The sequence below is a fragment of the Phasianus colchicus genome, chromosome 9, assembly GCF_987193195.1.
Source record: "Phasianus colchicus chromosome 9, bPhaCol1.hap1.1, whole genome shotgun sequence".
Classification (NCBI taxonomy): Eukaryota; Metazoa; Chordata; class Aves; order Galliformes; family Phasianidae; genus Phasianus; species Phasianus colchicus.
The window spans coordinates 16,579,429-16,606,985 of record NC_143444.1 but is presented as its reverse complement, the minus strand read 5'-3'; the positions used below and the strand labels follow the sequence as shown (position 1 = coordinate 16,606,985).

Here is a 27,557-nt window from a genome sequence, read left to right as displayed (position 1 = left end):
GCGGCTCCGGGATGGAGGCGGCCGCGCGTGCGCCTCGCCGCTCCCGGCAGGGACGGCGGGGGGCGGAGCTGCGCGTGCGCCTTGGGGCTGGCGGAAGGGGCGGGTACTGCGGTAACGGTCCGCGTCGCTCGGAGCGGTGCGCGTCGAGAGCTCGTCGGGGTCTGCTGAGGTACCGTCGTTCGGGATACCGGGAGCCGGCTGCCCGCCCGCCCCTTCCCGCCTTTTTTCCCCTCGCTGTAGGCCGGAGCTCCTGGCTGCGTTTCTGCTCTTCTCAGAAGCGGTAGTTCTGGAGCTGCTCGTGCTTCGTGAACAAACGCGGAGCGCTTTTCCTTTGGTAGGGCTGTGAGTTAAACGCGGCATTTATCTGCTGAGTACCAGAAGCGTATTAAACGTATCTTTGTGTTTGGGAATAAAGTATTTTCTTCTGTTCTTGTTTATTTCATCATCTATAAAACTCTAAAATATCTCTGTAACTGATGTTTGTGTACGCTTAATGATGTTTTAATGTTTTGTAGCCATATGAGGTGCCAATGGAGTGCAGCATGTGGGCTCGTTCTAGAAGTGACGATGAAGAACTGCTCGTAGCTGTGGAGTCGTTACGGAGTCAGCTGAGGAGAACTGAAAAAAGCCTACAGAGCGTAGGGGCAGAGCTTTCCAGGTGCGTGTGCTTGGGTGTGAGAGGGGCTGTCACTTGTACTGTGAGTCCGTTGTATTGAGCGTGATGGATTGCTGCGATTCCTGTTGTGCTGTGCTCTGGGGTGCTCTTCGTGAGCAACTGAAATAACAAAGAAAAGTGGGGTAACAGCTTCTTGTTCCTCCTCCTAGCACGAGGGAACATTCTGACCACTGCTTTGATGAGGCTGCAGACCTCATCCTGGAGGACCTTGTTCAGCTAAACTGCAACAGTCGGTGCTCTTCCAACTGCAAGAAGACTGCTGGTAAAACGTATTGCTGGGATTTTCAAAGAAAATTCAAAGTAAATACTTGTCAACGGCACTTCATAGGCAGTTTTTGCTACTCCTGTCCGTTCTGTATTCTGTATTTATGGAATTTTCTTGCTCTCAGGTCTGTGATACACTTGATTGTTGACTGAATAGTCCTTAAGCCTAATGAGGCTTTATTTATTCCGCAAAGATTCCTGTGATGTACATGTTGTTCCATGTGTGTATGTATGTGGAAATACATATTCATTTTTTGTCTAGCCGGACTTAATGCCTACAGCTTTTGATAAGGCTGTGGAAGAAAATGAATGTCTTAAGGAGAAACTGAATGATCTTCATGAGCGAAATGCATCTTTGGCTTCTCAGAACCATTACCTAAAGAATAGAGTTGAAACAACGAACTTGGAATTGATGGAGTCAAAAACGAGAGTATGTATCTTTAATGTATTTCGTTCTATTAGTCTTTCATATTTAAACTTTAAAGTTTAAATATTCTTTACAGTTTTTTAGTAGTTCTAGGATCATTTCATACTGTTCAGTGATATTTTGGAACAGAAGAGTTTGTAATCAAATTGTTCATGAACAAATCATATACATATTAAGTATAAATTCTATCTATTAATATGTTCCAAAATTAAATTATAAAGCCAGTGAGACAGGTAAGTTGGAATGACCACTTGGTATACTAAGTGATGTGTCAAGGGGGGAAGAAAGCTTTTCTTGCTCCTCACATCATAAATCTTAGTTTACTAGTAAAGAGGTGAAAGAATAAACTAGTTAATTCAGAGATGTAGTTAGTACTGTACGCTCATGTGACTAAGTATAATTTTCACAGTGCAGTTAAGTAGATTAGGGAAGTATTTGCCCGTCTGACTTGGACAGAACAAGTAGAAGGTAAACATTTGGGAAAAAATGAACAAGCTCAAGATGTAAAGCAATCATTCTATAATGCAACATATCAGATGGGAGCGGTGCTAAGGAACTGATGTTAAATTAGCAGAAAGTTGGAGTTCATTTTGTGTGTATGGACACAAGCATCTTCTACAGCAAATTGAAGAGCAGTTTGTCACCCAGTAAGTAGATGGCTCGTGTGTGTCTCATCTAAATGTGTATATGCAAATGTTAATGAAACCATAAATCTGTTTCTTTTTCAGATTTCTTATCTTGAGTCAACTTTAGGTATGCATTTAGTCAACATTCCTAAGTTAGAAGAGCGAATTGTAACTTTGGAAGCAGAAGTTACAGCACAAGATAAAATTCTAAGGTAATAAACGCACTTTTTGGCAGTCATGAGGTCTGTTTGAGAGTTGAGTCTCTTTTTCAAGGTTGTGTAATTTCTGGTTCTCTGTGGGTCATGTAATCTGGGGCTTGAAACTTTCATTTTGGGGCCATGTATAGGAAGAGTGAAGTGTTTATTTTGTACCTATGTCTTTTACATGGAGAATGCACATGAAGAAGCAGAAGAACGTAGTAAAGGTAAAATAAACCAGTTTACAATTTACATTTAAACATGAATGTCCTTATAATGAGATCCACTCAAGACTGATTTTGTCCTATGTGACCGTACGACTTCTGTAATGAACAAACATTTATAGATGTCTGTGTAAAAGAGTTTTTTCTTTATGAATATATTAAGACAAATGATCAAATAAAACTAATGTAACCAGTATCCAGAATGTGTCAGGGGGACACAGCTGGCTGTCAGTTTATCTTAGAACTTCATGCTAATAATATTAAGTAATGCCTCAAAAGTCAGTTCTCACAACACAAATAAAATACCTTAAATATCCCAAGCAGCACTAATATATGTGTTGTCCTGTCAAACCTGTTTTTAGAAAAACAGTGATTTTAGTGTTTAGGTGTTACAGCAATAACCCAGTTGTCTGGCTTCTTGGCATCCACAGCAGCTGATGTCTGCTGATGAGATTTGGACACCGCTCCAGGTTTTTGCTTGGAAGTCTTGAAACTATTGGTGTTCCAAACCTGGTTTTGAGAGCTGCATCATATCTCAAACACGTGAAGAAAAAAAATCCACACCTTTTCACCACAAAGTGGAGATAAATAATTCTTAACCGAAATCCTTCTATTTTTAAATTATACTTTGCTTACTTGCCAGAGATGCAGAAAATAAACTAGAGCAAAGCCAGAAAACAGTAGTGGAAAGAGAAAGCGTGTTGCAAAGATACAAAAAGGACTATGAAGATCTGAAAATTGAGTTAATTGAACGAAACGAGCAAGGAAAAAGGTGACTAAGTGTTCTTAGTATTCCTAATAAAGTGAATATAAAATAGTAATGCTCAAGTGTTTCTTACATGTACTTACTTTATGGAATTAAATCTTCTCTGCTTTATAAATATTCCTTTAAAAAATACATGGAGGGGGGAAGAAGTCTTTCTGTTATGACAGTATTAGCTTTTTTTTTTTTTTTTAAAGTCTAGAAAATTGCTAGTAATTGCAGGTTGATAATATACACTAAAATGTAACTTAGCTACCTATCCAATTTAGTGCCTCTATTTTCTCTCCAGAATAGAGGCACTGCAGTGGAAAGCAGATGTTGGTCCATAATGTATTTTTCCTGAATTATTTTTGACTTTGTTTTGCAAGGATCTACAGTATATACTTTTTGTATTTCAGGTATATTCTGTTGTAATGGACAGAATTAGTCAACAGTACTGAGTGCTTTATTTTTGGTGGGAAGTAATAAAAACACAACTTCCACAAGAGATTTGTGGAATCATAGAATGGTTCCGGTTGGAAGTAACCTTAAAGATCATCTAGTTCCAACCCTTCTGCCATGGGTAGGCAGACCTTCCACTACATGAGGTTGTCTTTGTTATCTTTAATCTTATCTATCTGTATGTTATCTGTGTGTAATTCTTGCATTTCATAACTGCCCCTTCCCCCAACTCCCTCCCTTTCCAACCTCTGAAATGAGTAATGGTGGAAGAAACTAAGAAAGAAGGGTGAGGAGGAACAAGATACACGCATGATCTGAAATAGTCCTTGCTTGCTTCTTTTGAATGCTTGTTTGTGTAATACCATCTCAATCTATTTCTTTTACATATTGATGTTGTCTCTCCAATATCCCCCAAATAATTTATCCTTTGATATGTTTCTATCAGACTTAGCGTAATTCCAGTTACAGGAGCTCCCTTTTGCTCTTTGAATTTTGCTTCCTTATCATGGGTAAGGGCTCAGTCTCTCACAGGGACTTTTACCTGGAGGAAAAGGGGGGGCTAGGAGGATGACTTGAAAAATTAATATTTTTTGAAGAGCATCAGAAGTATTTTTTTTTTTTTTTAGTCCTTAGTATTATTAGAATTTTATTTTAATACACTAAAATGACCTGTAAAATGAATTCATGCCATGTGGCATATTTTTGTCTAGGAGCTTAATTAATTAGGTGGCAAAAGGAAATGACCTGAAGCTGTTAATTCTATTTTTTTTCTGTTTCTGGAGGAAATAGTTACCTAATTACTGAAATCCTGATTTTTTTTAAAGCTGGTATGTTGCATTGCAGAGCAGAACAACAAAGAAATGAAGCTTTATTGAATGCTGAGGAGCTAACAAGAGTTTTCCAAAAGTATAAGGAGAAAATAACTGGAAGGTTTGAAAAGGTCAGATTTTATTTTATTTGTTTTTTTGCTACTCAATGAGGATTTTGTTTCTTTTTTTATGTTGGGCAGCAAACAGCTATGTTACTTATGGATCACTTTTTTTTTCTTGTTAGTGGCAAAATCTGTTTTTAAATTCTTTGCACAGTGTGGTCATGCATTCAAGAAAATGTTTGTTGTCTCTTTCTAGCTGGCAGCCATGCATTTTACAGGTGCATGATCTTTTTTATCAAAGCGTCATCTTTGTAATTTGTCCAAAGAAACATATGCTAGAGAATGGCTAAAATGAATACCCAAATGATAGTCAAAAATGTTTGCTGCTTCATATGAGAATAAGTCTTGAGACCATTGCCTCTGATGGAAAATTTTGATTTGATTTGACTTCTCTTCTTGTGGAATGAGGTTACCAATTTTAAACCAAAGTGACATAACATTCTCTCAAATGATAGGGGAAAAAGACGAAACTTTTCTGCCACTTTTCTTTTTCTCACAACGGCAAGCAATATGTATGTGCTTAGCAGTAGAAAGTAAGGGAAGGAAAAAAAAACAAAAACAAAACAGCATTGTGTTTATAGTAATTTTCTAAGAAGCCTGTTGGCTTTCAAAGTTTAGACTATTTTTATAATGAAAAAAAAAAATACCTTTTTAAGGTTCAAGCTGAAGGAGCACGTTTAGAAAACTATATAATTAATTGTGAAAAGGAAAGAGAGAAGTTGAATGAAAAATGCGTCAGCTACAGAAAGCATCTAGACATCCAAGATGAGCAATTAAGGTAACAAAGTCTTTTTGAAGAAATCTGTACAGTTATTTGTGAAGAAACTTCATATTAATCTGTTAGTAGGAAGCTGCTGCTCAATTCACATAGTTCAAACCAAATCAGGAGGACCAGCATCACTGAACCCTTCAGGATTTCTCTCTGTTGCTTGTAGTGATCCTAGTACTAGGCAGTTAAAAAGTAAACAAATTAAAGGCATAAACCTATACATTTTTAAGTGCTCTTCTGTATCTAATTCTTTAAAGTTTTAATCGCACACACTGCTACATGCTCTCAGTTAAAAGCACACTTCTATGGCATGGGAGCATGATTTACCCTGTTCACACATGGTTTCTGTGGGAAATGTGGGTACTCTGCCCCTTCTTATACCTGATCTTCTGCATTCAGTCAGCTAATGTACATGCTGGTGAAAAAGCACCCTAAGAGGTCATCTGCACTAACCTCCAGGTGAGCACCTATTTGTGCACTATACAGTTAGTCCCTAGTTGGAATGAAGATTTTCATCAGCCTACAGCGAGGAGGCTGCACTCAGATGTGAGGGCCGGCTTTAATGTTGGCTGCAATTTCAAGCAGTGTTTATCTTGCTAGTTTTTGCCCTCTAACATCCTTTTCGGCTGTTGCACACTTTCAGGCTCAGTGACCATTTCTTTTCAAGGTTTTTTTTTCGTTGCTAATTTGTGCTGGAGTTGGCACTCATCAGGACATTTAAGATAATACAGTTTGTTAAGCCAACAGATAGCTAAAAAAGTGAGCAACTTGCCAGTGGTCAGAGTTCTATTCCTTCTCATCACTAGTAATAGAGCATATAAAGAATACTAAATAACCTTGGTATATGACCCTAATTCTTTGTCATTTTAGGTATAGTTTTTTATCCTGTTTTTAAAATTCCTTGGCTTTAGCACATTTAAAGCCTTAATCTATTCCTTACCTTTGTGATGATGCTTAAAACTTTAAGTTGTTTAAGAATAAGGGGTACTTTATTCTCTAATTTTGTTTTCTGGTGGCAGTTTATATTGTGGTCCTTATGAGAAGTGAAGGCTGAGTAAAGCAGTGAAAACTTTCTGTCCTTTGGAGTTGATCCTAGACTTTGAGAGGGAAGAAACTACTTAGCAGTGTTATTACCTTGTTTTCCCCTGGTACTTCTAATGATGAAAATCCTCATCTAATTATCTGTATTGAGCTATACCTGTTGAATAGATACACTTCTTTTAGGCAACTAAGGGAAGAGAATCACAATGCAAAAGAAGAAATTGTAACTCTAGAGGCAAAGAACAGTGAAATGATGTTAACGTTGAATCGGTCTAATCAGAAGATCCTTGAGCTTGAAAAGGAACTTAATGAAAAGAAAAGAGTACTTAAAGAGAAAAATGCTCTTGTCAGTGAAAATGCAGAGTTGAAAGCACTTAATGCACAACAGCATAACAACTTGAAATTATGCCATCAAGAAATGGAGAATTCAAGGCAAGAGCTCAATTTACTAGAAACCATAATTTCCCAGTTGTCTTCAAGTACATCTGAAGAGGTACAGTAACTGATACATTATTCTAAATTGTGTTTTGTATCTTAAATAATTTTAACTGATATTGCATGGAAGTCTTGTGACGTTGTTGAGAAATCATCTGAGTATAATATCTTTTTTTTTTTCCCAAGATGCATGAATAAAATGTTATTTCAGTTGAAATATTTAGCTTTCATCTTTGATTTAAGAACAAGGAACAGGTGCTTTGGAGTTCATTAACTAGCGAGCATTTTAAATTACATTTTCTGTTCCTCTGTTGTACATCCTGATTCTTTGGACAGAAGTATGTACTCCAAAATAGGATGTCCAATTACATGAGACTGTAGTTCTTCTTAGTTGAACATTGTGACATTTCTGTGATGGCAGATACACCGTGTTATGCAGCCAGAGTTTGAGTCAACCTCAGTAATGGAGAAACTAGAGCAGAAGAGAGGTATTTTAGTAGCTTACTTTGCTTGACAAGTGAAGACACATCTTTCTTGACCACAAGTATTTTTTATTTTATCAAGATAAACCTTGGCTTATTAATTTTGCACTAGTGAAGTTTATCAGTAGCCTGAATGTGGTTGTGGATGTCAAAAAAACAAAACAAACAAACAAAAAAACAACATTCAGGGCTGCAGAGAAACATGCAAGGTTAGGAGAGTGGACTGCATCAGTTCTCCTTACTTTCAAAATATGAATGTGAGTAGCAGTATTGAAAACAAAACTAAAAATATTCTTTCTATATGATTGTGGAATTGCCAAAGTGAAGTTGGCCAAAGAATGTAGTAATTTCAAATAAAACATGATGTTTTGGGCTGCTGTGACTGTGGTCGTATATTTGGAAGATCCTCAAAAGTTGTTTAATGGCCTTATTTGGAAAAAAATTTCATTGTAGAGAAAAATTAGAGGCTATTCTGATAATTTAATACAATCACTGGAATTGGAAAGGAAGCACAATGTTAGATGTTCATCAAGTAGAATTTCTGACAGTATCTCAATGTATTTAAATTCTCGTGGCAAAAACGTTCATGTTTCTGTGCTTGTACAGAGATGAAGGGCTGAGGACCTTAATGCCTCTAATTTCTACTAATGTGAGATGAGCCTGCAGTGCTCTGCAAGCACTTAAGAGAATAACTTTAAAGTTACCCAAATTTTTGACATCCTGGTATGTGACTCATAAAATGGTGGTATAGGAAGTGAACTAGTCATACTGTTAGGCAGTAAAAAGTTGATTTTGGTTTTCCTTTAACTTTTAGTTTAATTGGCATAACTTGAAACGTCAGCTATCCAGTTCATCCACCAAAGAAGCTGTCTCTGAATCTTATGAATCAAATAAACCTTTGACTGCAGGCCTAAGGTATAATTTTCTGGTTACTGAATTATGGTAAGAGTGGGCAGATATATAGGTGGTACTTTAATTAGCCTGTACAAAGAGTTACTAAATAGTTATCTCCTTCTGCATAATAGCACTGAATTAGCAACAAAGGAAGCAGAAACTGGAAAGCCTCCCACAAACTTAACTGCCTGTAATACAGTTGAGCATTTATTGAATGATAATGAAAGACAAGAAAAAAGAGGGCTATGTGGCCTGGAAATAGAGCCTGTCAAATTGATCAAAACTCAAGAAGGTAAGCTCAACAAAACATCTGGCAGTTCTGTCTGATTAATCTGCAGACAAGGGATTTTGTTTTTGGTGGAGTTCAAATTGTTTCTTACTGTGTGTGTATTTTTTTGTCTTTCTGTCAACAGATGTATTTTAGTTGAATAGGGAGCACTTTGTCATCTGTAAGTTCTGTAAATTGCCAGATTCTCTAGGCACACTATTCTTTTAGCTCGTTATGTTCTGCAGCAATATACGAGGTACAAGTTGTGTTGAAGCCATGTATGTTTTCTTTTCACGGGTTATGCTAATGTCTCCATGTTATCTTTGATTTGTCTGTGTCTTGCTGCTGGAGAACTTCTCCAGTTGCCTCTGCAATTTGTTAGAGCGGAAGGAAATGACTTTAGGGCAGATATGTAATGACTCTTCTTTGTTTGCTTTTTTTTGTTTGTTTTCCCGTGAGACACAGCTTGTAGTTACATTATAGATAAAAAATAAGTGTTCTTGTTTCTGAATGCGATGTGTTAGTTCAGTATTCTGTCATTAAATTATATTTCTCCTTTTTGGAATGTATCATTATTTCAGTGCTTGTTTGCATGTTTGTTTTTTTTTTTTAAAGCTTGAATTTATTTTTTTACTTTGAGAGAGAAGAAAATGTCAACAGTTGGAACTTGTCAGCAAACAATTTGAAAAGGAGAGACAAAGATTCAAGAAAGAGATGGAAAAATTACGTGTTAAACTGGCAAAACTAGATAATGAGAATTTGTCTTTGAAGACCAGCATGGCCCAGAGAACCAGTCAGTTTCAAAGCATGCAGGAAGAGCTATCAGCGAAGACTTTAAAAACTAATACCTTAAAGCAAGAAGTAAGCTTCTAACAGAAAGGAAAAAGTGCCAGGCTTTGCTTAGTTCAGTCGTTAGAGAGAGTTAAGATAATTGCCGTGGAGAAAATGCAGTTGTCATTCTAATTTTAAAATTTGCCTCTTTTAGAAAAACTTCAAGATGGGGTGACTTTAAGAGAAAGCAGAGAAACTTAAAGATAGATGCCTCGGTTTATTTGTTGTCAGAAATCTCTAGTTTTTAATTAGATGTTTTTAGTGGGCTTTACTTCTGTTTTGCTTTGCTAAATGGAAGAACAGTTAGCAGTATTTTTTCCTCACTAAGTGTCAATACATTTTCCAGGGATTAACATCATTAACGTGAGGAAAGAAATTAATCTTCAGCTAGCTCTTCTCTGATTTAATAAGTTAAAGTTTTAATATTTACGTTCTGATGACAGTGTGTTAGTTACAGCATAATTTTATTTGCCATATTTCCTAATTATGACCATATATATTATAAAATGCAATTAATAATTACAGTGTATGTTACTGATAAAATAATCATGTATTGGACGAATTTGAGGTAAATTGTCCCAAATTCTACAATGATTGATGAAGATCATTAGAGCATATAAAAATAAATGAATGATGCCTAAAATTTAATAAGGAATAAAAGTAGCTAAAACAGAATCTCTCATAAGAAAGCATAGGAAAATACTCGAATTAGCCAATGATATCTTAATGTTTGTTTCTTTGGGTTCTTTTTTTTTTTTTCCCTTATTTAATTCTAGATAGCAAAGAAATCTACTCAGCTTTCTGCACTTAAGAAACAACTGGAAGAAAAAGCTGCTGCTTATTCTGCTGCTGCAGCACGAAGTACTGAATTGGAACAGGAACTCATGGTATGACATGTTCAGTGAAATACTACATTTGTGTGAAATGGCATAAATGAAAATCAAAGTTGAAACTGAAATGGTATTATTGCATGTATTTAAAACAGACTTTGAGATCTGCTAGGTTATCTGCGTGATTTTTAGAGAGCACAGTTTAAAATTATATATGTACATATTGTATCAAATAAGATATACTTTTTCCTTGCTCTTGAGCATGGTAAGTTCTGAATTGACATTTTGCTGTTCCCTTTTGATAACACATACAACAAAAATCTAGTTCTCATGAAATGAATTGTAACACTACTATTTATTCTGAGGAGATCAGAATTTCATCTGTGCTACTAAGAAAAACCTTAAGATTTTCCATCTTTTGAGCTAATTTTTTAAATTAAATATAGAAATTACTATCTTCTCCTCCTCAGTAGAATAAGGCTTTTCCTATAGTAGAGTATACTGTGTTTGGTGGTGTTATCTATTTTTTTCCTAAAGTTCTCAAGGAGCCTTTATGAAATTCTTAAGAAGTAGCAAAGATGGATTCAAAGTGTTATCTGAAGTGTTGGACAAATCACTTTCATTTTCTGCTGTTGTTCTTAAATTGTGAATTCTTAATACGTGTAGACCTGTGAATAAAATTGTCTTGTAAATGGGAACTTGTGAAGAAGGTAATCTGAATCTTCCAGTGCTGGTATTGTCATATAAACTTATTTGATTTCTGGGAAGAGGTCTAACGTTGTTAGTGAAGTAAACAACTTTCAGATGAAAACCCATATTTTAAAAGATTCCATATATCCATATAAAAATACCATTTATTTTTGTTTCTTCCTGGTATGTTCTGATAGTCTGCCTTGGCACGCATCCTGTCTGTGTAGAGGCAGCAGTGGGTGCCATTCTGTGTCTTTATTGTAGGCATGATGTTCTTGGAGAAGAAACATGCTATGTATAACTTAGCATTTCCTAGGTTGTTTATTAATGAAATTTATGAACTTGATTATCTGATAATAACTACTGAATATGAGAAGTAAACATTTTTATTAAGTCCTTGCTGTTGTCATTTCCTAGGGAAAAAACAAACACATTCGTGAGTTGGAAACAACTGTCAGTGAAGAGCATAAGCAACTAACTTCTACTTTTGAAAAAGCAAAATTGATGCATCTTGAGCAGCGCAGAGAGATGGAGAAGCAGATAGAACTAGTAAGGCCTTATTTATATGCTAATATGTATGTGTGATATAGGTGGCAACTTTTCCACATAACGATTTCTTTAATTAGTAGTTCTGATGCCGATACATAATGAGAAATGTTTATTGTCTTCTTCCTACATTTCTGGATTTTAGTTCGTTTTCCATCTAATACTACACAATGTCATGACTTCCATTTGGGTATGGATATCCTTTTTTCTGATCAACTGAAGAAAAACACAGGCTTAGAAAGAATGCTGTGGCTCTTTGCTCCAAACACCTAGCACAAAAAAAAAGTGAAGTTTTAACTTCTAATCAAACTGTTACTTACATTGTGAACATGTGTGTTTAGGGAGAGCTGTCAGGATTTTTTTTTTCATTCTTTATAGAAGAATTCATTTGTTTTATGCCATTAGAAATACAGCTTTGGCTATTTCTAACTGTTAAATTCTAGCTGTTAAATAAATTTGTTATTTTTAATGAAGATGTATGTATGTCTTAGTGCCTTAGCTGATGACAGGCAATTATACTTTACCTTCCCTCATGGTCTTGCTTCTCTTTTTACTTTTAACTATTATGGATTTGGTATTTCTTGATATTTTTGATACTATGCAATATTGCTAATGGCAGAAACGTACTTCTCATTTTTAGTGGTGGGTGAGTAGAATTAAACAGTATGTTTAGATGTATAAGTTCTCTGAAACTGTTTATTAAAATAATAAACTATAAATTATTTATGGGCAGCTTCAGACACAGCTAGATAAGAAACATCAACAATTTGTAGAACAAGAGACAACAATATCTGTTTTGCAACAAGATATTATACATAAACAGCATCACATTGAATCATTGGATGGACTACTGACGGAGAGCGGAGAGGTAAGGCTGGCTTTTGACTTAAGTTCAAATCTGTAGAGTGACTAATGGTGAAAAGCATATCCACAGACACATGGAAAAAGTGAGAAAATGGAAAGATGAACGTATATGTTTCATAGTTCTTGTTTAACTCATTGACTGAATCTGTTGTACTCCCCATACTGTTCTAAATTGTTCAGAACTCTTCGTTATTTACTGTCTCATCATTCCACTTATACTTCTGCTTTGCACCATTAATCAAAGGAAAGGAGTCTGGATAAAGATCTATTGTATCTAGTCTAGATGAGGTCAGCAAATCAGAAAATTATTCTAGGCAATCCATGTTCCTTTAAATAACTAATTTTGCTGCTGAATATGAAGGGATGCCTCTTAGGAACCATATTCACGCAAAAAGAGTATGCAAGCTGTGTACCTAAGTACACTGTATACTTCTTCACCTGTATGATTCTTGCTTGCTAAGATTTTATTATTCCACTCTATTTACTTTTTTCTCTTGGGGTGGGGGCGGTTGGGAATTTACAAACAGGAAATGAAGAAGCAAGTTCTCAAGAAAGATGAGAGACTGAAGATCCTGGAGAGTCAGTTAAATGAGCAAACAATCAAAGTTAGTAAACTCTTTGTAACTTTCAGTTCATAGGTTTTTTTAATTCTTATATGAGTTTTTTTTTGATTCTTAGCCTCTGTGGACAGGCTACATTTAGGCTACTTTACAGAAATCTCTCTCACAGATACTTCAGAAACCTGAAGTCGTCTTAGCATCTTTTCCTTGTTTTTTATTAAAAATTTTGGTGAAACCTGACCTTAGAGATCATGCAGTGCATAATCACATTATGAAATGACTGCAGTTATAAGTAAGGAAGATTTGTACCTGTGCTTCTTGAAAAAAGAATTGTCTAACAAAGAGTGCTATGTAGGGTTTTTACTCCAGTTACTACGTTCTAGGCATGCAATAATGATATTTGTTACCTTTTTATAGCCATCTATACCTCTTATTAGTGTTGGCTTGGTATCTTCCTTGCAGTACTTGCAACAGTAGTGTTATTAAACTTTATCATGTAGTTATTTAACACTATCAGATTTATATGACATTAAATTCTCAGGATGTTGCCAGGATTAGGTACTTAACTGATAGTATGTACTTTCTGAATTTGTGCCAGTTTTCTGTTTGAGTATCTTTCTCGTACTTGGGTTGTTTTTAAAATACTTAAAATTAGGATCTGTAATAGCTTCTTTTCAAAAACCTCTTCGTTTTGGTGAGGAGGGAGGTATACACTCCAGTATCATTTAAGACATCAGTAGCATTGAAAGCATTGTACATAAGCATGTCAACATAATTCATGTTGATGAAAAGTTTCTTAGCATTGAAATCAAATAGTTAAGTTACTATTCCTGATGATCTCTGGAGGTTTGTTCTTTATAACCTTGGGCAGACAACAGTCACAAAATAGTTGTAGGGCATAATTAAAATCCATATTACTAGTCTTACCAGTAAATAGCAAAATAAATTAGCAGTGTTGATACTGTCTCTTTTAAAATAAAACTCTTCCTTTCCATTTTGGTAGAACTTGGGAATTGTCTCTCAAGCTCAGAAAACAAACAAAAGCTTTAGCAGCTTTCTGAGATATATTAAGGTATTACTAAGATATGAATTCTATTTTTGACTTCTGACAACTCAAGTGATATTTCCAAATTTATTTATAGAATTCTGTATGTAAATTTTAATTTGTAATAAAGTATGGGAGTCTTATAATTTGATGTTTTAAATAGGTTCATTTGTAAACTGTGGCTACTGACAAATACTGGACTTTGTTTTTACAACTGATAGTCTTATCCAATTTAAACAATCTAAAATATTGTAACTTAATTTCACAAATGTTCATCTTTGCTTATAATAGGAGTTCTTTGCTTTTTTCTTTTGTGCCTGTTATTGCACTCTTTGTAGTAAAATGTAGCTTTTCAGACAAAGATAATTTAAACATTTTTAAGCTATTAGCAAGTTAACAAGAAATATGTGAATTTAAAGTAATCTGTGACATTCAACTAGGTGAAACAACTTGAGTCAGCACTGGATGTATGTAAGGAAGAACTTGCACTGTATTTGAGTCAGACAGAAGAAAATAAGGAGATGTTTCAAAATCAGCTGAAAAAGAAGTCTAAAGAGGTAAAAGCTTGTTTTGGCAACTTTTCTGTATTACAGAAGAAGTTATTGTTCTGATTGCTTTATCCTGAAATTTTGTGAAATGTGAAACAAAACCTCTGGAGTGTGAGTTGTGACTGTGAATTAAGCTGGGAGGAAATACTATATATTTTGTGATGATCAAGAGGAAAAGCATAACTAAGAAACATTGGATAAACTTAAGGAAATACCAAGAGATTGAATTGTTGAAAGATGTAGCAAAATTGAGATTAAATGGAAGAAATCTTTGCCTTAAAAAATGGGGGGCACGTTGTTGCAATATAAACGTAAATTTACAGAACTGATTTGTGTTGCGAGTATCTTAATGGGGAAGATGTCTGAGCATAATCAGTTAAAACATTCATGTGAGGTTTTTGTCTAGTTCCTTCTCCCTTCTACTCCTTCCCCCCCAAGACAATACTGCCTTACTTAATGATAGACAGGTGTTAGTCAAATGGAGTTTACAAGAATAACTGAGTGGAAATCTGTGTCCTGCATTATGCACAAGCCTGTGATACGTGCTGTTTCTTTCTACATCCTAAAACTTGTTGCTCTTATACTGTGCATGGAGAGACTGACTGCTGTGTGCTATGGAAGGGTAGCAGGTGAGACTTTGGTGATGAATACTTCCACACATAACTGGCAGGGTCATTACCTCCACTTTGGGGTGAGCAGCTGTGTTTCACTTCTCTTAGATGCTGCTTGAAGAATGTGACTTTTTAGATAATTCCTGGCTTTCTTCACTAAGAAATCAGACTCTTCAACACGTGGTGAAGCTAGATACTCAAAGTACATGGCTGTTATTGGAATGACTTGTCATAGAAGCAGGAAGAAATACAGGGAGAGACTGAACTAAATTTAATGGGGAAACAGGAACTTCCTGAGAAATTAAGTAAGAAGAGTGGCAGAAAGAAAAGTAGTTCAGTAATTTATAAATGAGAAATCTTTGTTAACTTTGTTGAATTTGTTCTTAAAATGTTAGCAGTTCAAATGTAGTTAAAAAGATTGATGTTGATAAATGGCTACTTTGCTCATTTTGTAAAGCACAACTGAATGATGTGTTACATATACTAAACTAATGCACAAAATTCACAGTCAAAATCTTACAGATTTTTAATAAATCTGTGATTAAGAACAAAGGATAGATGAGTGTGAATAAAAATGCTTTATAGTGATGGGAAGCAAATGTATTTTCAGGTTTGTTATTTGCAAAAAGAAATAAAACTAAAAGGTCGTAATCTTCAGGACACAAGTGAACAGAACATTCTCCTGCAACAAACTTTGCATCATCAGCAGCAAATGTTGCAGCAAGAAACTATTAGAACTGGGGAACTGGAAGATAATCAAACTAAGCTTGAAGAACAGGTATAGTGCGGTCGGAAGTCTGCATAGGGACAATTGTTTTAATTATTTAATGTGCATTTTTGTAATACCTTTAAAATCAGAATGTTCATAACTGATTTGATTTTCATGATTTCAGATATATCTAAAATAAAGGATTAACAGTTTGATTTGTGTTAAAGCAAGTTCTGTGTTATTAAAAACTTCAGCAATTCAGTGGCTACGTGCTTGGTAAATTAGGCCTTAGACTTTAACTAAGGATAAGTGTATTGAAACTCAAAAGATAAGCCTAATTATATTTACTCAAAACCATTTGTCTTTCAGATGTGACTGCAAAGTCCTAGCCTTAAACTATATGCAATTGGAGACTGTAGGGATAACCGTTTTATTACAAGTTACAGTGTGTGTGTTTGTTACAAGACAAAGATGTATTTTTCTGTGTTGTTTAACTTTAAAAATACTGTTTGTTTGTTTTTTAATACAATCTTAAATAGGTATCTATTTTGGAACAAGAACTTCAGAAACAGAAAGTATATGCAGAAGATGAGTTGAGAAAGGTAGAGGAGAAACTCTGTCTAGCTTGCCAGGAAGCAAATTTATACAGACGAAAGGTGGATGAACTTAATAACATAATCCGGTAAGTTCTGAATAACTGAGAAGAACATTCTGAATATTAAATATCAAGAAGAAGGATTGTACTCTGAAGTGTTATTCAGCTGTGTAGTTAGATCGTTCATTGTTTGTCTGAACAATGGACCGGAAGTTAGACAGAAAGTTTCTAGCTAGTAGCAGTGTGAGGTTCTGTAACAGTCTTCAGATGGAATTAATTTGTGTCCAGGCAACCTATTTAGTTTAAAAATGGTGTCACAATACAAATTCATAAATACACCAAATTGCTTGTAATTCATGGAGGGCTTGGTAAGTTTAAAATAATGCATTGGTTTTATTGCAGAAAAAGCCTTCTTGACTTTTTTTTTTAATGTTGATGCTGACAGGTCTGTTATTTGCATAATTGATGGGAATAATAATATCTCAATAGGATTTTTCCATAACCTATTTTGTTTAACTTTACTGCTTCAAATGAAATTGACAGGATCTGTAGTATACCTGTGACATATCTGCTAACAAAATTCCCCTGGATTCCACAGTATTCACTATTTATGAAAGTATTTGTCTTTTCAGAGCTCAGGGATAAAGATGTGTTGCTTTTGTTGTCACAATGTTAATTTTGTTCTGGCTGCATCTTTTATTTAGACAAAAAACACTGGAGATGGATGAGTGTAAGAATGAACTTACTGGTATGGGAAAAGAAGTAGTGCAATTAAAACAAGACATTGATGACAAAACGATGCAAATAAGTCATTTGGACATCACTTTGAAGGAAGCACGATCAGAGCTCAGTGCAAAGACGAGTGAGGGTAACTTAGCTGTTCTGTTTTTCAGACTTCCTTTAATCGTGCTGTTTTGCATGATTAAAGTGTATTAGCTTTGATGTTTCCCCATTTTATGTACTATTAAGCACAGAAGAGTCAGACTATGATAATTCTGCAAATTTTTCATACTTGCATTTTTTATGTTGGGAATTCCATTAAAAGACAAACAAAATCCCATTGGCTTTTTTTCAGAGGAAATCTGCAAAGCCTCATTATTGTGGGATATACCTTTATCCTGTGTGAAATGACTAAGCAGATTGCCCACAGATGGTGGTAATGCAGATTCTTAATGTGGTAATCAAACAAGAAGCACAATTATAAGAAAGGTATATGCTATTCATGAAAATTCATCTCTTGTTTAAAAAATAAAAATCATGGGAAAGCTTATGGAAATAACAAATTTTCTAACCATCCTTCCCATATTTAATTTTACCTTTCTTTTCAACAATTTTTTGTGTTTTTTTGTAGCACTGTGTATTAAGTTGCTATGTTGTGTATTTTATGATTTACGGTGTTTTAAATATATACTGAAATTTCAGATCAATCACAGGTTGTGGTCTTGATTTTAAAAAAAGAAAACAAATAGTCAAGACTTAGATGGCCACATATTCATGGCAGCTAACTTCAGAAGTCACTGTTTTTCTGGATTTTACTATGAAAACAGTGATACTGAAAACTGATTGAGGCCACCAATGCTAATAGGCAGTGATGTTGTGTAACATTTTGTGATTTGTTTTGTGTGTGTTAAATAGTGACTGCTTTAGAAGATAAACTGCTTCAAAGTGAGACTTGCCACAAGGAGGCATTACAGAAAATAGAGGAGCTAGAATCTGCATTGCAAAATGCCCATGGAGAATTGAAAGTCATTTCGCTGCAGTTTCAGGGGTTGCAAGATGCGTTACAGAATGCGCAGTTGTCTCTGGAGGAGAAGCAGGTTGCTATCATGAATCTAACAGCTGAGCTCAGGTAAGTGAGTATCATTTCAGTCATGAAAATTTACTTATGTTAATGTTTGTTTAGGAATAGTGTGTAGCTTGGATGGTCATCTTAAATCTTAACAGCTGTCTCTGATCTCTAGGTGACTTGTGGTGTGCTTGTTTTATTTGTTTTGGTTTTTTTTGAATTCCAAAGCCATGAAATAATATTAATTATGGGGAATGACTTTCTTATATACTGTAGTTGATCAGAGGACTGGAGCACCTCTCCTGTGAGGAAACGTTGAGGGAACTGCACTTGTTTGGCTTGGAGAAGAGAAGGCTCCAGGGAGACCTCGTGGCCTTCCAGCATTTGAAGGGAGCATAGAAACAGGAGGGGATATGACTGTTTACGTGGGTTGATTGTGACAGGACAAGGGGGACTGGTTTTAAACTAAGACAACGAGGATTAGGTTAGATATTAGGAGGAAGTTTTTCACCCAGAGGGTGGTGAGGCACTGGAACAGGTTGCCCAAGTAGATTATGGATGCCCCATCCCTGGAGGCATTCAAGGCTGGGCTGGATGTGGCTCTGGGCAGCCTGGTTTGGTGGTTGACAACTCCACACATAGCAGGGGGGTTGAAACTACATGATCATTGTGGTCCTTTTCAACCCAGGCCATTCTGTTGTTCTATTCTATGATTCTATGAAATTGTCCAGTTTCCTTTCTGACCCTAAATTAAAGTCTGTTTCTTCTATGCTATTGTTTTTGAACAATGTTAATGAAATCTTGTCTTGGTAATCAATTAAAAACTTGAAATTCTGCAGGTATTTGCAAAAGGAAAATAACCCAGTTATTTCATTTGGGTTTCCTCTTTTACTAAGTTAGTTGAGTTGCATTGTAGGGATACTTGGCTTTAAGTAATAGATGTGATTGTTTTTAAGTTGGATACTTTAAGCGAAATAAATGAATGTGCATTAGGCAGTTAAACATGCGTGGATTTCAGGTATTGCAAGGGAGAAATTGAAGACAAAAAACAAGAGCTGCTTGACATGGACCAGGCATTGAAAGAAAGGAATTGGGAACTGAAACAAAGAGCAGCACAGGTCAGATAACTTTAAGTATGTAACTCACAATTGTTCTTATTATGTATTAAAAAAACTGCTAGATTGAATTGCCTTATCACATCATTCCAGACTACGTTGTTAATTTAGCCACAGTGTCAACCTGAAAACTGGCTCTATGTTCTTGAAGCCTTATGGCAACTGGAAGATCAAATTGTGCCTTCCCTAAGGATACACAGGCTGTTGGTATTGCAAGTCCATCCCATAATTCTAATAGTAGTAAATGTACAGGACATAGGTTGTCATCTTGATGTTTGATAAAAGAGAGTAGTAGTCTTCACTGAAGCGCGCTTTGAGATTTTAGATTCACTTCCTTATTTGTACTGGAGCACTTTTCTTCAGATATAAGGAAATCTCTGAAACAGCATCTTTACTGTGAAGAAATTTTTGTAGCCGACAGGAAGTGTTTTCAGTCTTTTGGTTTGACTTCAGGATTTTGTATCCCTTATGGAGAAACTATTCTTCTGTCAAGTATAAGTTAGAAAACTAAAGGCTAATAACTACTACTTGCAGGGGCTAACAGCTTGTGTATCCAAGAATATTTGAAGGGGTAGAGGGGTGAGGAAAAACATAGGAAGAGCTGAGACTGTAAGGAGGTCAGACCTTCCAATATATTCTTGCCACAGTACTCTGTGAAGTGCTCCAAGAATTCATCGAAGCAACAGGATCTTTTTTTTTATTTTCTGCTCTGGCAAAATTTGTACTTCCTACAATGACAAGTACATATAATGAGCTACTAATTAAATTCAGATTAAACTGAGAATTCGATTATATTTTGTGTATCTAAGCGTTCTGTTATAGACTTCTTTTTCCCTCGTTTTTTCACTCATCTCTTTGTTTACCTCTTTTTTTGTGTGTGCTTTAAAATGAGATTCATTTTTATATTGACTGTTCAGGAGAATATTTTTTCTACACTACAAGAGGTTTAATTAATTTTGCTATATTTTGTAATATTGCTACTTAAATTTTGCATAGTAGCTAAAAATATTTTCTTTTTTCCTTTTTTTATATCTAGATTACACAGTTGGATATGACAGTTCGAGAACATAAAGGAGGAATGGAACAACAAATAATTCAGTTAGAGTGCAATTTAGAGAAATCAGAGTTAGAAGTTAAGGAATGTAATAAACAGGTAATTCTTGCTTTAAAACAGTTTACCTAATAAATGGCAGTTGATTGTATAAGAATATCTGCTCCTGGGACACAGAAGCTGGCCAGGTTAAACTCAGAAGAGTGTAACTGATGCTATATTTAAGGGAAAGGAAGGATACTGTGATATTGTACCAGCAAAAATATTTTATATTTGTCAATATAATTAGATTTATATTTGTCAATTATATTAGAGTTCCTAGTATTAAAATGAAAATTTACTTCTAGTTAATATGATAATTCCCAAACTGCTCATGTAGTATAGAAAAACAATGGCAAAGTGAATCAGAAATCAAAAAAGAACACAAAGTCAGTGTTACTGCAGGATTTGTAAGGTTTCTTAAATTGTTCTGGGTTTAGTAAAATATCTATTCTAATGCAATTGAATTTTCTGTTCAGATTGAGAGCTTAGAGAACAAACTCCAGCATTCTAAGGAGGAACTTCGTGAAAAAGACTTTGAACTGCTCCAGAGAAATCAAGAAATAAATCAGCTGAAGAAAAAAATGGAAAGACAACAACAGAGCCTAGAAGTTCTTGAAAAGGTAAAATGTTTCTTGGATTTCAATCTGTCTTTCCCCTTGCTGTTACTCACAGTGCATTGCACAATTCTTAGTACTGTTGCCTGTGTGACTGTTTAAGAAACAGTGAAGGTTAAATAGCCTTCTCCATAAACAAAATGGCTGGAAACCCTGTGAAACTCTCCTTTTAAATTTGTGGGTAGAATTCATTTAAAAAACATTATCAAATTTTAATGCCATTACTGTAATTGCCTACCAAGAACTGTACAGTGTCTTTTAATCGTGTCATTACTACTCCCCATGTAATTATATTGTATATCCTGGTGTTTATGGGATCTTAATTCTCTAGCCAGTTTAATGATTTTAAAAAGACAAATCTAATGCATACTCTTAATTATTTGCTTTGTGAAGAAATCAAAATATCGACAATATTTAGTAATGTGACGTTCTGGCTATGGAGCTGCTCTCCTTTGAAATGATATTAAAAAAAAATTGCCATATGATGAGAGTTTCTTATGTCTGAGGTATTTATCTTGTGGAAATAATTGCCTCAAAGAACACTGAAAGCTGGCATGCTCATAGAAACTGGAATGGTTGTTCTGTTTGTATTTACATTTTAAATGGGAGCATACAAATAAAGAGGACAGCAAATTTTATTTGATGAATTATACTAACACCTGTTTTCAGACATTAAATCAGTCACTAGTGAATGTGTTAAAAATACACTTTTTATGGATGTTTTTCTCTCTATAAATGTATCTGTCAAGAAATTTTGTTAAAGCTTTATTTTAAATGTCTACACTGGCTGTTGAGAGATACAACACAGAACTTAGATGGACCACAGGTGTAGTGTGACATCTCTGCACTGTTCTAGAGACAATAAAAACAGAAAGTAATGTTGGAGCTTTGTGTTTGGCTTGTGTTTTTTGTTGTTGCTATTGCTTTCTTTTTCCCCTCAGGAAGAGAAGAACGAATGTAAATGGTTTGGTATTTCTGATCTTTGAGGTTTGATGTTATTTACCTGTTACAGACAGTGAAAAATCAGGAGAATTGCATTGGAGACCAGTACAGGGAAGCATTGGATTTGGGTCAGCAACTGAAGCTGGAACGAGAACAGCTGCAGCAGACTCACTCAGAGCTACTGGAGGCTCGTCAAATGCTAGTGCAGTCCCAGAGAGAAGCAGACAAACTCGCATGTGAATTAGAAGAAGTAAACTATCTGTCCCAAGAGAAGGTGACCTAACATTTCAATTCAGAATTGAAATTTGCTCCGTATGTTCATTGTTAATATAACTAATCATTGGAAATATATATATTTTTTGAAAGGATGCATTTACTTTAGTGCTCAAAGTTTATAACATGCATTACAATTCTGTTTGAAATAGTTGACATGGGAATGTCTGAGTTTTGTTTTCCCTTGCCATTTCACACTAAGTAGCAGCTGTTCTGTAAGAAGAAAATTTTAAAATCTCTTCTATGTATTGGGTAATGACAGGCAAAGAAAATGCCCAGATTTAAAAATGCAGTTGCTGCGTTTTTAATTTTTTTAGTAGAGTTAACCAAACCGTTAACCAAAAGATGATATTTCCTTTGATGTATGGAGCAGAAATGGGAAATAGCTGGTGTATTTCCATAACTAAGTATCTGCAGGGAACCTACACTTAATGAGAACTCAGAAAACAGGTATCTTTCTTGTCTTTCTTTTCAGTGCGCAAGTCTTACCCATTTGCTGTTCGTGTTCATTGAAAATTCTCTTTTATTACCAATTATTTAAAAAAAAAAAAAAGTACAGTCAGACAGCACTCTAGGTTAGGAAGGAGCATTCATTTGCACAAATGTAATTTTATCTTTGCCAGTTTTGATTATCTAGAAATATAGTGCTGCAGCTGTACAGTCCTGTGTAAGCTTTAGAAGTGTTCTCATAAAAGGCAGTTGTGGGTGGTTGTTTTTGTTTGTCTAAAAAATACAGGAAAACAACTTAATTACCATCTATTTTCTGTGTGGGTTACTCCTAGGAAATACTTTAAATTATCTAGTTTCCTGCTTGAATGTGTAACCACATTAATGACCAGCAAAATCCTCCCTATTTAAAGGACTCTACCACTGTTACTCAATAACCTTATATTTGACTTAAGACCCTGTTCCACTGCTGATTCCATATGAACAAATAGAAGAAATGGTTAACCTTGTTATGCTTCTTTGCATTAAACTGAGAGAATCTGATTCACTTATCTATAATTTTTCAAAAGTAAATAATGTGTTGCATTTACAGTGTTTTTCAGATACAGATATGACTTATACTATGTCTTTCTGTCCTTCAGGAATCTCGTGCAAACCGTCTGGCAGAAGAACTTGGTGCTGCCAAAGCTCGTGAAGCTCAACTAGAGCTACAAATGCAATCTGAGATAAAGAGGCTTTTTGCAGAAATAAGTTCATTACAAGACACTTGTCAGATAAAGGTATACATCAGAACTGAAACAGCTCCTGCCATTTCCATTATTTTATTTGTCTATTTCTTTTCCTAGATTGAGACACCTGAGAAGTCATATGTGAAGTCACTGAAGGCATTTGATGTCTGTGTGTGCGTGTGGGCGGGGAGGGGGGACCTGCTGTGTCCTAGCTGAATAGCAAGGTTCTTTAAGTGCAGATAAAAGCAGTGTCAGCTTTTCCACATTAACTTCTGTTACGGAGATGATATGGGATAGTCAAGGTCTGGGTAAGAAAAGGACAGTGCCTGCTGCTGTCCTTGAGACGCGTCACTAACATTTCCAGCTTCTTCAGAATCAGCCTCAGAGAGTTAGGTGTTTCCTACCTAGTGCCTATAAGAGCTACTGGCTAGACACATTCTTTCCAGACAAAAAAAGTAGTCTGTTAAAAGAATTAACAGATGTGTTTTTGATTGAGCAGCTGATACAGTTAATCATAACTGCTTTCAATCAACTAGTTATATTCTTTCAATCAACTAGTTATATTTGGACAGGGAGAACGTAACATAACTTAGGAAGCCTTTTATCATTTCTGTGTTTTTATTTATCAGCTGAGATGCCAAAGGTACCTATTAAGTTTATCTGAATTCTCAAGGAGTTACCTAGTTGCCTATGTAGTTCATTCTAAATATCCAAGATGGGCGTTAGTCCAAAAGTAAACTCACCTGTCATTTCATGTCATTAAAGGACTAAGCTTTAAGATAATGAATCCACTATATTACCAGATTCTTCCTTCTCTCACAGTGAGGATGATGTGAATGCACTTAAGCTTATTTTCCTGTGGTATATTCTGTCTTTCACACTGGAGACGTATTCCTGGATAAAACTCTGAGCTGGATGAAGGTTGCATAAATAAAATGTCAGAATTAAAAAGTAAAATCCAATGGAGTAAACTGGATACACAAAATGCTGATGAGATTCTTTGTGATAGGAAATTTTGGGTGTACAGGACAAGGTAGAAGTTTTAGTTCTTGTAGATCTCAATAGTTCACCTAATGGAGGGGGTTTACTGTATCGGTTTAAGGCTTATTAATCACCCTTTGACATCAAGCTTTGTAAAAGCAGTTTTGCATAGGGCATTTGTTTCTAAAATTCTGTCCACTGGAGTGCAAAAACCCTCATACTTTTGAAAATATTAACATGCTTATTTCTAATTAAAAGGAACCTTGGAGATGTCTATGTTACAATACTCCATATTCTGCATTAAAGTAGGGAGTTATTTCATACTTAGATTCAGAATAACTTCTCCTAGCATTCAGAAAATTCCTTTTATTATTTTTGCAAAGGAAAAATGAGGCCCAAGAAAGATATGAAGCTTTGTGAAATATACCTACTCTAGCTGTATTCCTTCAGAGATTTACAATGAAATAAATTAAATTTCAAGTTTGTTTTCATTTTAGTTATGTGGATAGAAAACTAAATTTTAGAACCATTTTGCATAAAAATATGCCAAAGGTTCTAGCTCCATCCTTAATATTATAGGGTTGCCTCCATGTTTGAAAATGTTTTATGTATAAACAGAATGTAAGAAAAACGTTCTGCACTAGTAAAACATTTTTATTGCAGACTGACTGACTAATCTTCCACAGAAACTTTGTGCTAGTTCTAAGAGTTCCCCAGATACATAGGTAACTGAAAGCTATATGGGTGGATGTATTTTGCTGGGGCCTGGTGGTATGGGTGGGTTGTCATCTGTTTTTTTTTTTCCCTTAATATGCTACTTTCCTGATACAGGGGATATATCAGTACAGGTTAGAAAGTCTGTTACCTTCTAAAGTTGATTTCTCTCTTGGTTCATTCTTGTCCTTTTGAGATTCATAAACTAGCAGAATCTCAGATTTCTTCAGTTAAAGTTTTATTTTTTGCTTTAATCTATGGTGAAGATCTTGTTAACTTCAACTTCCCGGAGTGCTTTATTTTACTTTCTTCATTTAAAAGATTAAAAAAAAAAAAAAAGAGAATTTACAATGGCAGAGCACTCTTACTGCAAATCAATCTTCTGTCACCAGAGTTTCTTACTGAAATGAGAAATAAAATTTTATTCGTAATACCAAGAGAAGTACAAAAAAATTAAGGTATGTTTTCCTAAATCAATATTTAATTTTTACAATTGTTTTCTTATATTTCTTAAACTTGAGAAGCTTGCTAATGAGAAAGACCAAGCAAAAAGACAGATATCAACAGAACACCAGAAATTTGATTCTTACCATCTGAGTGAACAGTTGCAGCAGGTGAAGGTAGAGTTAGAAGAGGCTCAAGATAATGTCACTAATCTGCAGTTACAGCTTCAGGTGAGAGATGAAATGGTTCGTGCTGCAAGTGAAACATTGCTTGTTAAGGTAAGCTGACTTACCCACCTGTTATACATAAAACATCTAAGACAAATTCTGTGCACAAAAACAGAGGATCTTTTACCAAGAGAATTGAACAAAGTGACTTTAATCATCCAGTTCCATTTTTATATTTATCTTTTAGTTTGTTTTAAGTAATGATGGAGGAAAGAGGAATAACTACAATACATGTAAACTCAAGTCCTTAAGGTCTAAAGTGTTCATCTCAGCCAACCTCATAGATATGATAGAGGGTTCTTTTTCTTATGTGAAAGACACTGAAGGACTACAGAATGATTCTGTTGTCATCTAAGACTTGGGTGTGTCATTTCAGTCCCATGCAGTGTATGTGCATCGATGTGTTTTATAGCTTACTGTTTAAAAAAACTTTGTTTTTTTTTTTTTTGCAAAAAAAAAGTCTGCATATTTGTGATTCTAAAATGCAGGAAGCAATGGGAAAGATGAGATACATCTAATACATAGTATAAAAATAACTAGAAGTTACTATAATAGTCCTTTATTCATTAGCTATAAGCTTATTACGTACTACTTGAAGATGTGTACTCTGTTTACAGCATTCCCTTTAAAGAATAAGCATCTAGCTAATATTTAATAGATGCAAGGTAATGGCTTTTGTATGCATGATTAACAGGAATCATATTATAATGTGATATTACCAAATATTGGGGTGATCAATACAGTACATGGTATTGACTACTGTAAATGCTGTTGCTATGCATTATATACTGGAGGGATTGTTTTGTTGATCACCTCAGGCTCCTTTTGTTTTACTTTTTTTTTAATAAATCAACTGCCAAATAATTAAGTTTAGAATGCAAAGCTATTTTAAAGGTGGAAAAAAGCCAAACCCTTAAAAGTTAACAACAAAAAAACCCCACCCTGTAATAGACCATATTTCCTGGAATCATAGAATATCCCAAGTTGGAAAGGGACCCTTAAGGTTCATCAAATCCAACTCCTAATTTATTTATTGTATTTATTTTCTGTTTACTTCATAAAATCCAGAATACTCATGAACTGGGTAAAATTTCATTAACATATCGTTACAAATTATAGGCTTTTTTCTTTCACATGACAGAAATACTTCAATACTGTTGATACAGGTTTTGCAAACACTTTCTCTGTTTCCAGAAACTTAAGTTGTTAATAACTTAACAGTCTGGCTCACAGTAAAACCTTAAGCCTTATGTAGAGGATTTATTTCAAGAGACGGTACTCCTTGAAATTGTACAAAATTATTTTTGTGTTAATATTTCCCTTTCAAAATATGCTGTGTAATAATTTCCTACTTAACTCACAGAACTTAACACATTTTGAAAAATTTGTAAGCAGAGTTTATTTTGAAAGGAAATCACTTCTGTTGACAGAACAGTAAAGGAGTGCATTAATAATTTCAGTCTAGAAGACAGAATTTCAGAAAGAAGCCATGGACTTGAGACCTGCAGGTAGTTGGCTTAATTTGTTAAAAGTAATCTTCAAAATGAAAAGTAATATCTTAGTGCAAAAAGATTTAGATATGGTAAACTAAACTCAAACATTTTAAAGAGGCTCTGATCACAGTTCTTTTGTTCTAGGTTAGAGAATTATGAAGGAAGAAACCATTGGACAACACCAACTCTTGAATGCTGTTGCTGGCAACATTATAATGTATTCTAAGAAGAAATTTTAATCCAACATTTGTAAACAGTGAATGTATCTGTGCTGGTGCAAAAGCCAGACTTAATTTTCTAACCATTTTTGTGATTATTGTCTTAATGTATTCACTTATTTATTTTTCAGAAATAAAATTTATTTTTTAAGTATGTTGAGTTGCAAGACCTAATTTCAGGTTTGTTTCTTTTCCCAATGGTTTCAAATGGCATT

General features: G+C 34.9%; 1 protein-coding gene across 7 annotated transcripts; it reads left to right on the top strand.

Moving 5' to 3' along the window:
- Nucleotides 1-20: 20 nt before the first annotated feature.
- On the top strand, nt 21-27,442 carry CCDC18 (coiled-coil domain containing 18). Of its 7 annotated transcripts, none has more exons than XM_031614850.2 (28): nt 21-169; nt 516-658; nt 826-976; nt 1,203-1,370; nt 2,096-2,205; nt 3,058-3,186; nt 4,462-4,558; nt 5,206-5,327; nt 6,543-6,852; nt 8,091-8,191; nt 8,302-8,462; nt 9,079-9,299; nt 10,046-10,156; nt 11,207-11,338; nt 12,069-12,203; nt 12,727-12,804; nt 14,245-14,361; nt 15,574-15,741; nt 16,212-16,354; nt 16,972-17,135; nt 17,903-18,116; nt 19,072-19,171; nt 20,205-20,321; nt 20,738-20,881; nt 21,888-22,091; nt 23,179-23,316; nt 25,485-25,634; nt 27,269-27,442. In XM_031614850.2, exons 2-28 carry the CDS (start codon nt 531-533, stop codon nt 27,281-27,283), a joined length of 3,828 nt encoding a protein of 1,275 aa, XP_031470710.2. In that variant the 5' UTR covers nt 21-169; nt 516-530; the 3' UTR covers nt 27,284-27,442. The 7 variants fall into 7 exon arrangements, with proteins under 7 accessions (XP_031470710.2, XP_031470711.2, XP_090002461.1 ...); XM_031614847.2 differs by having other exon boundaries at nt 23-169; nt 25,485-25,682; nt 27,269-27,441; XM_031614848.2 differs by lacking the exon at nt 21-169 and adding an exon at nt 176-334 and having other exon boundaries at nt 25,485-25,682.
- Nucleotides 27,443-27,557: the final 115 nt, after the last annotated feature.

What these genes read in the sequence shown, in the direction of transcription:
- CCDC18 (XM_031614848.2), top strand. Translation starts at nt 531, where the DNA reads ATGGAGTGCAGCATGTGGGCTCGTTCTAGAAGTGACGATGAAGAACTG. An exon ending in TGATGGAGTCAAAAACGAGA is followed by an intron (nt 1,371 to 2,095) that starts GTATGTATCTTT and finishes TTTCTTTTTCAG; the next exon opens with ATTTCTTATCTTGAGTCAAC. An exon ending in TGAAACAAAGAGCAGCACAG is followed by an intron (nt 19,172 to 20,204) that starts GTCAGATAACTT and finishes TTTTATATCTAG; the next exon opens with ATTACACAGTTGGATATGAC.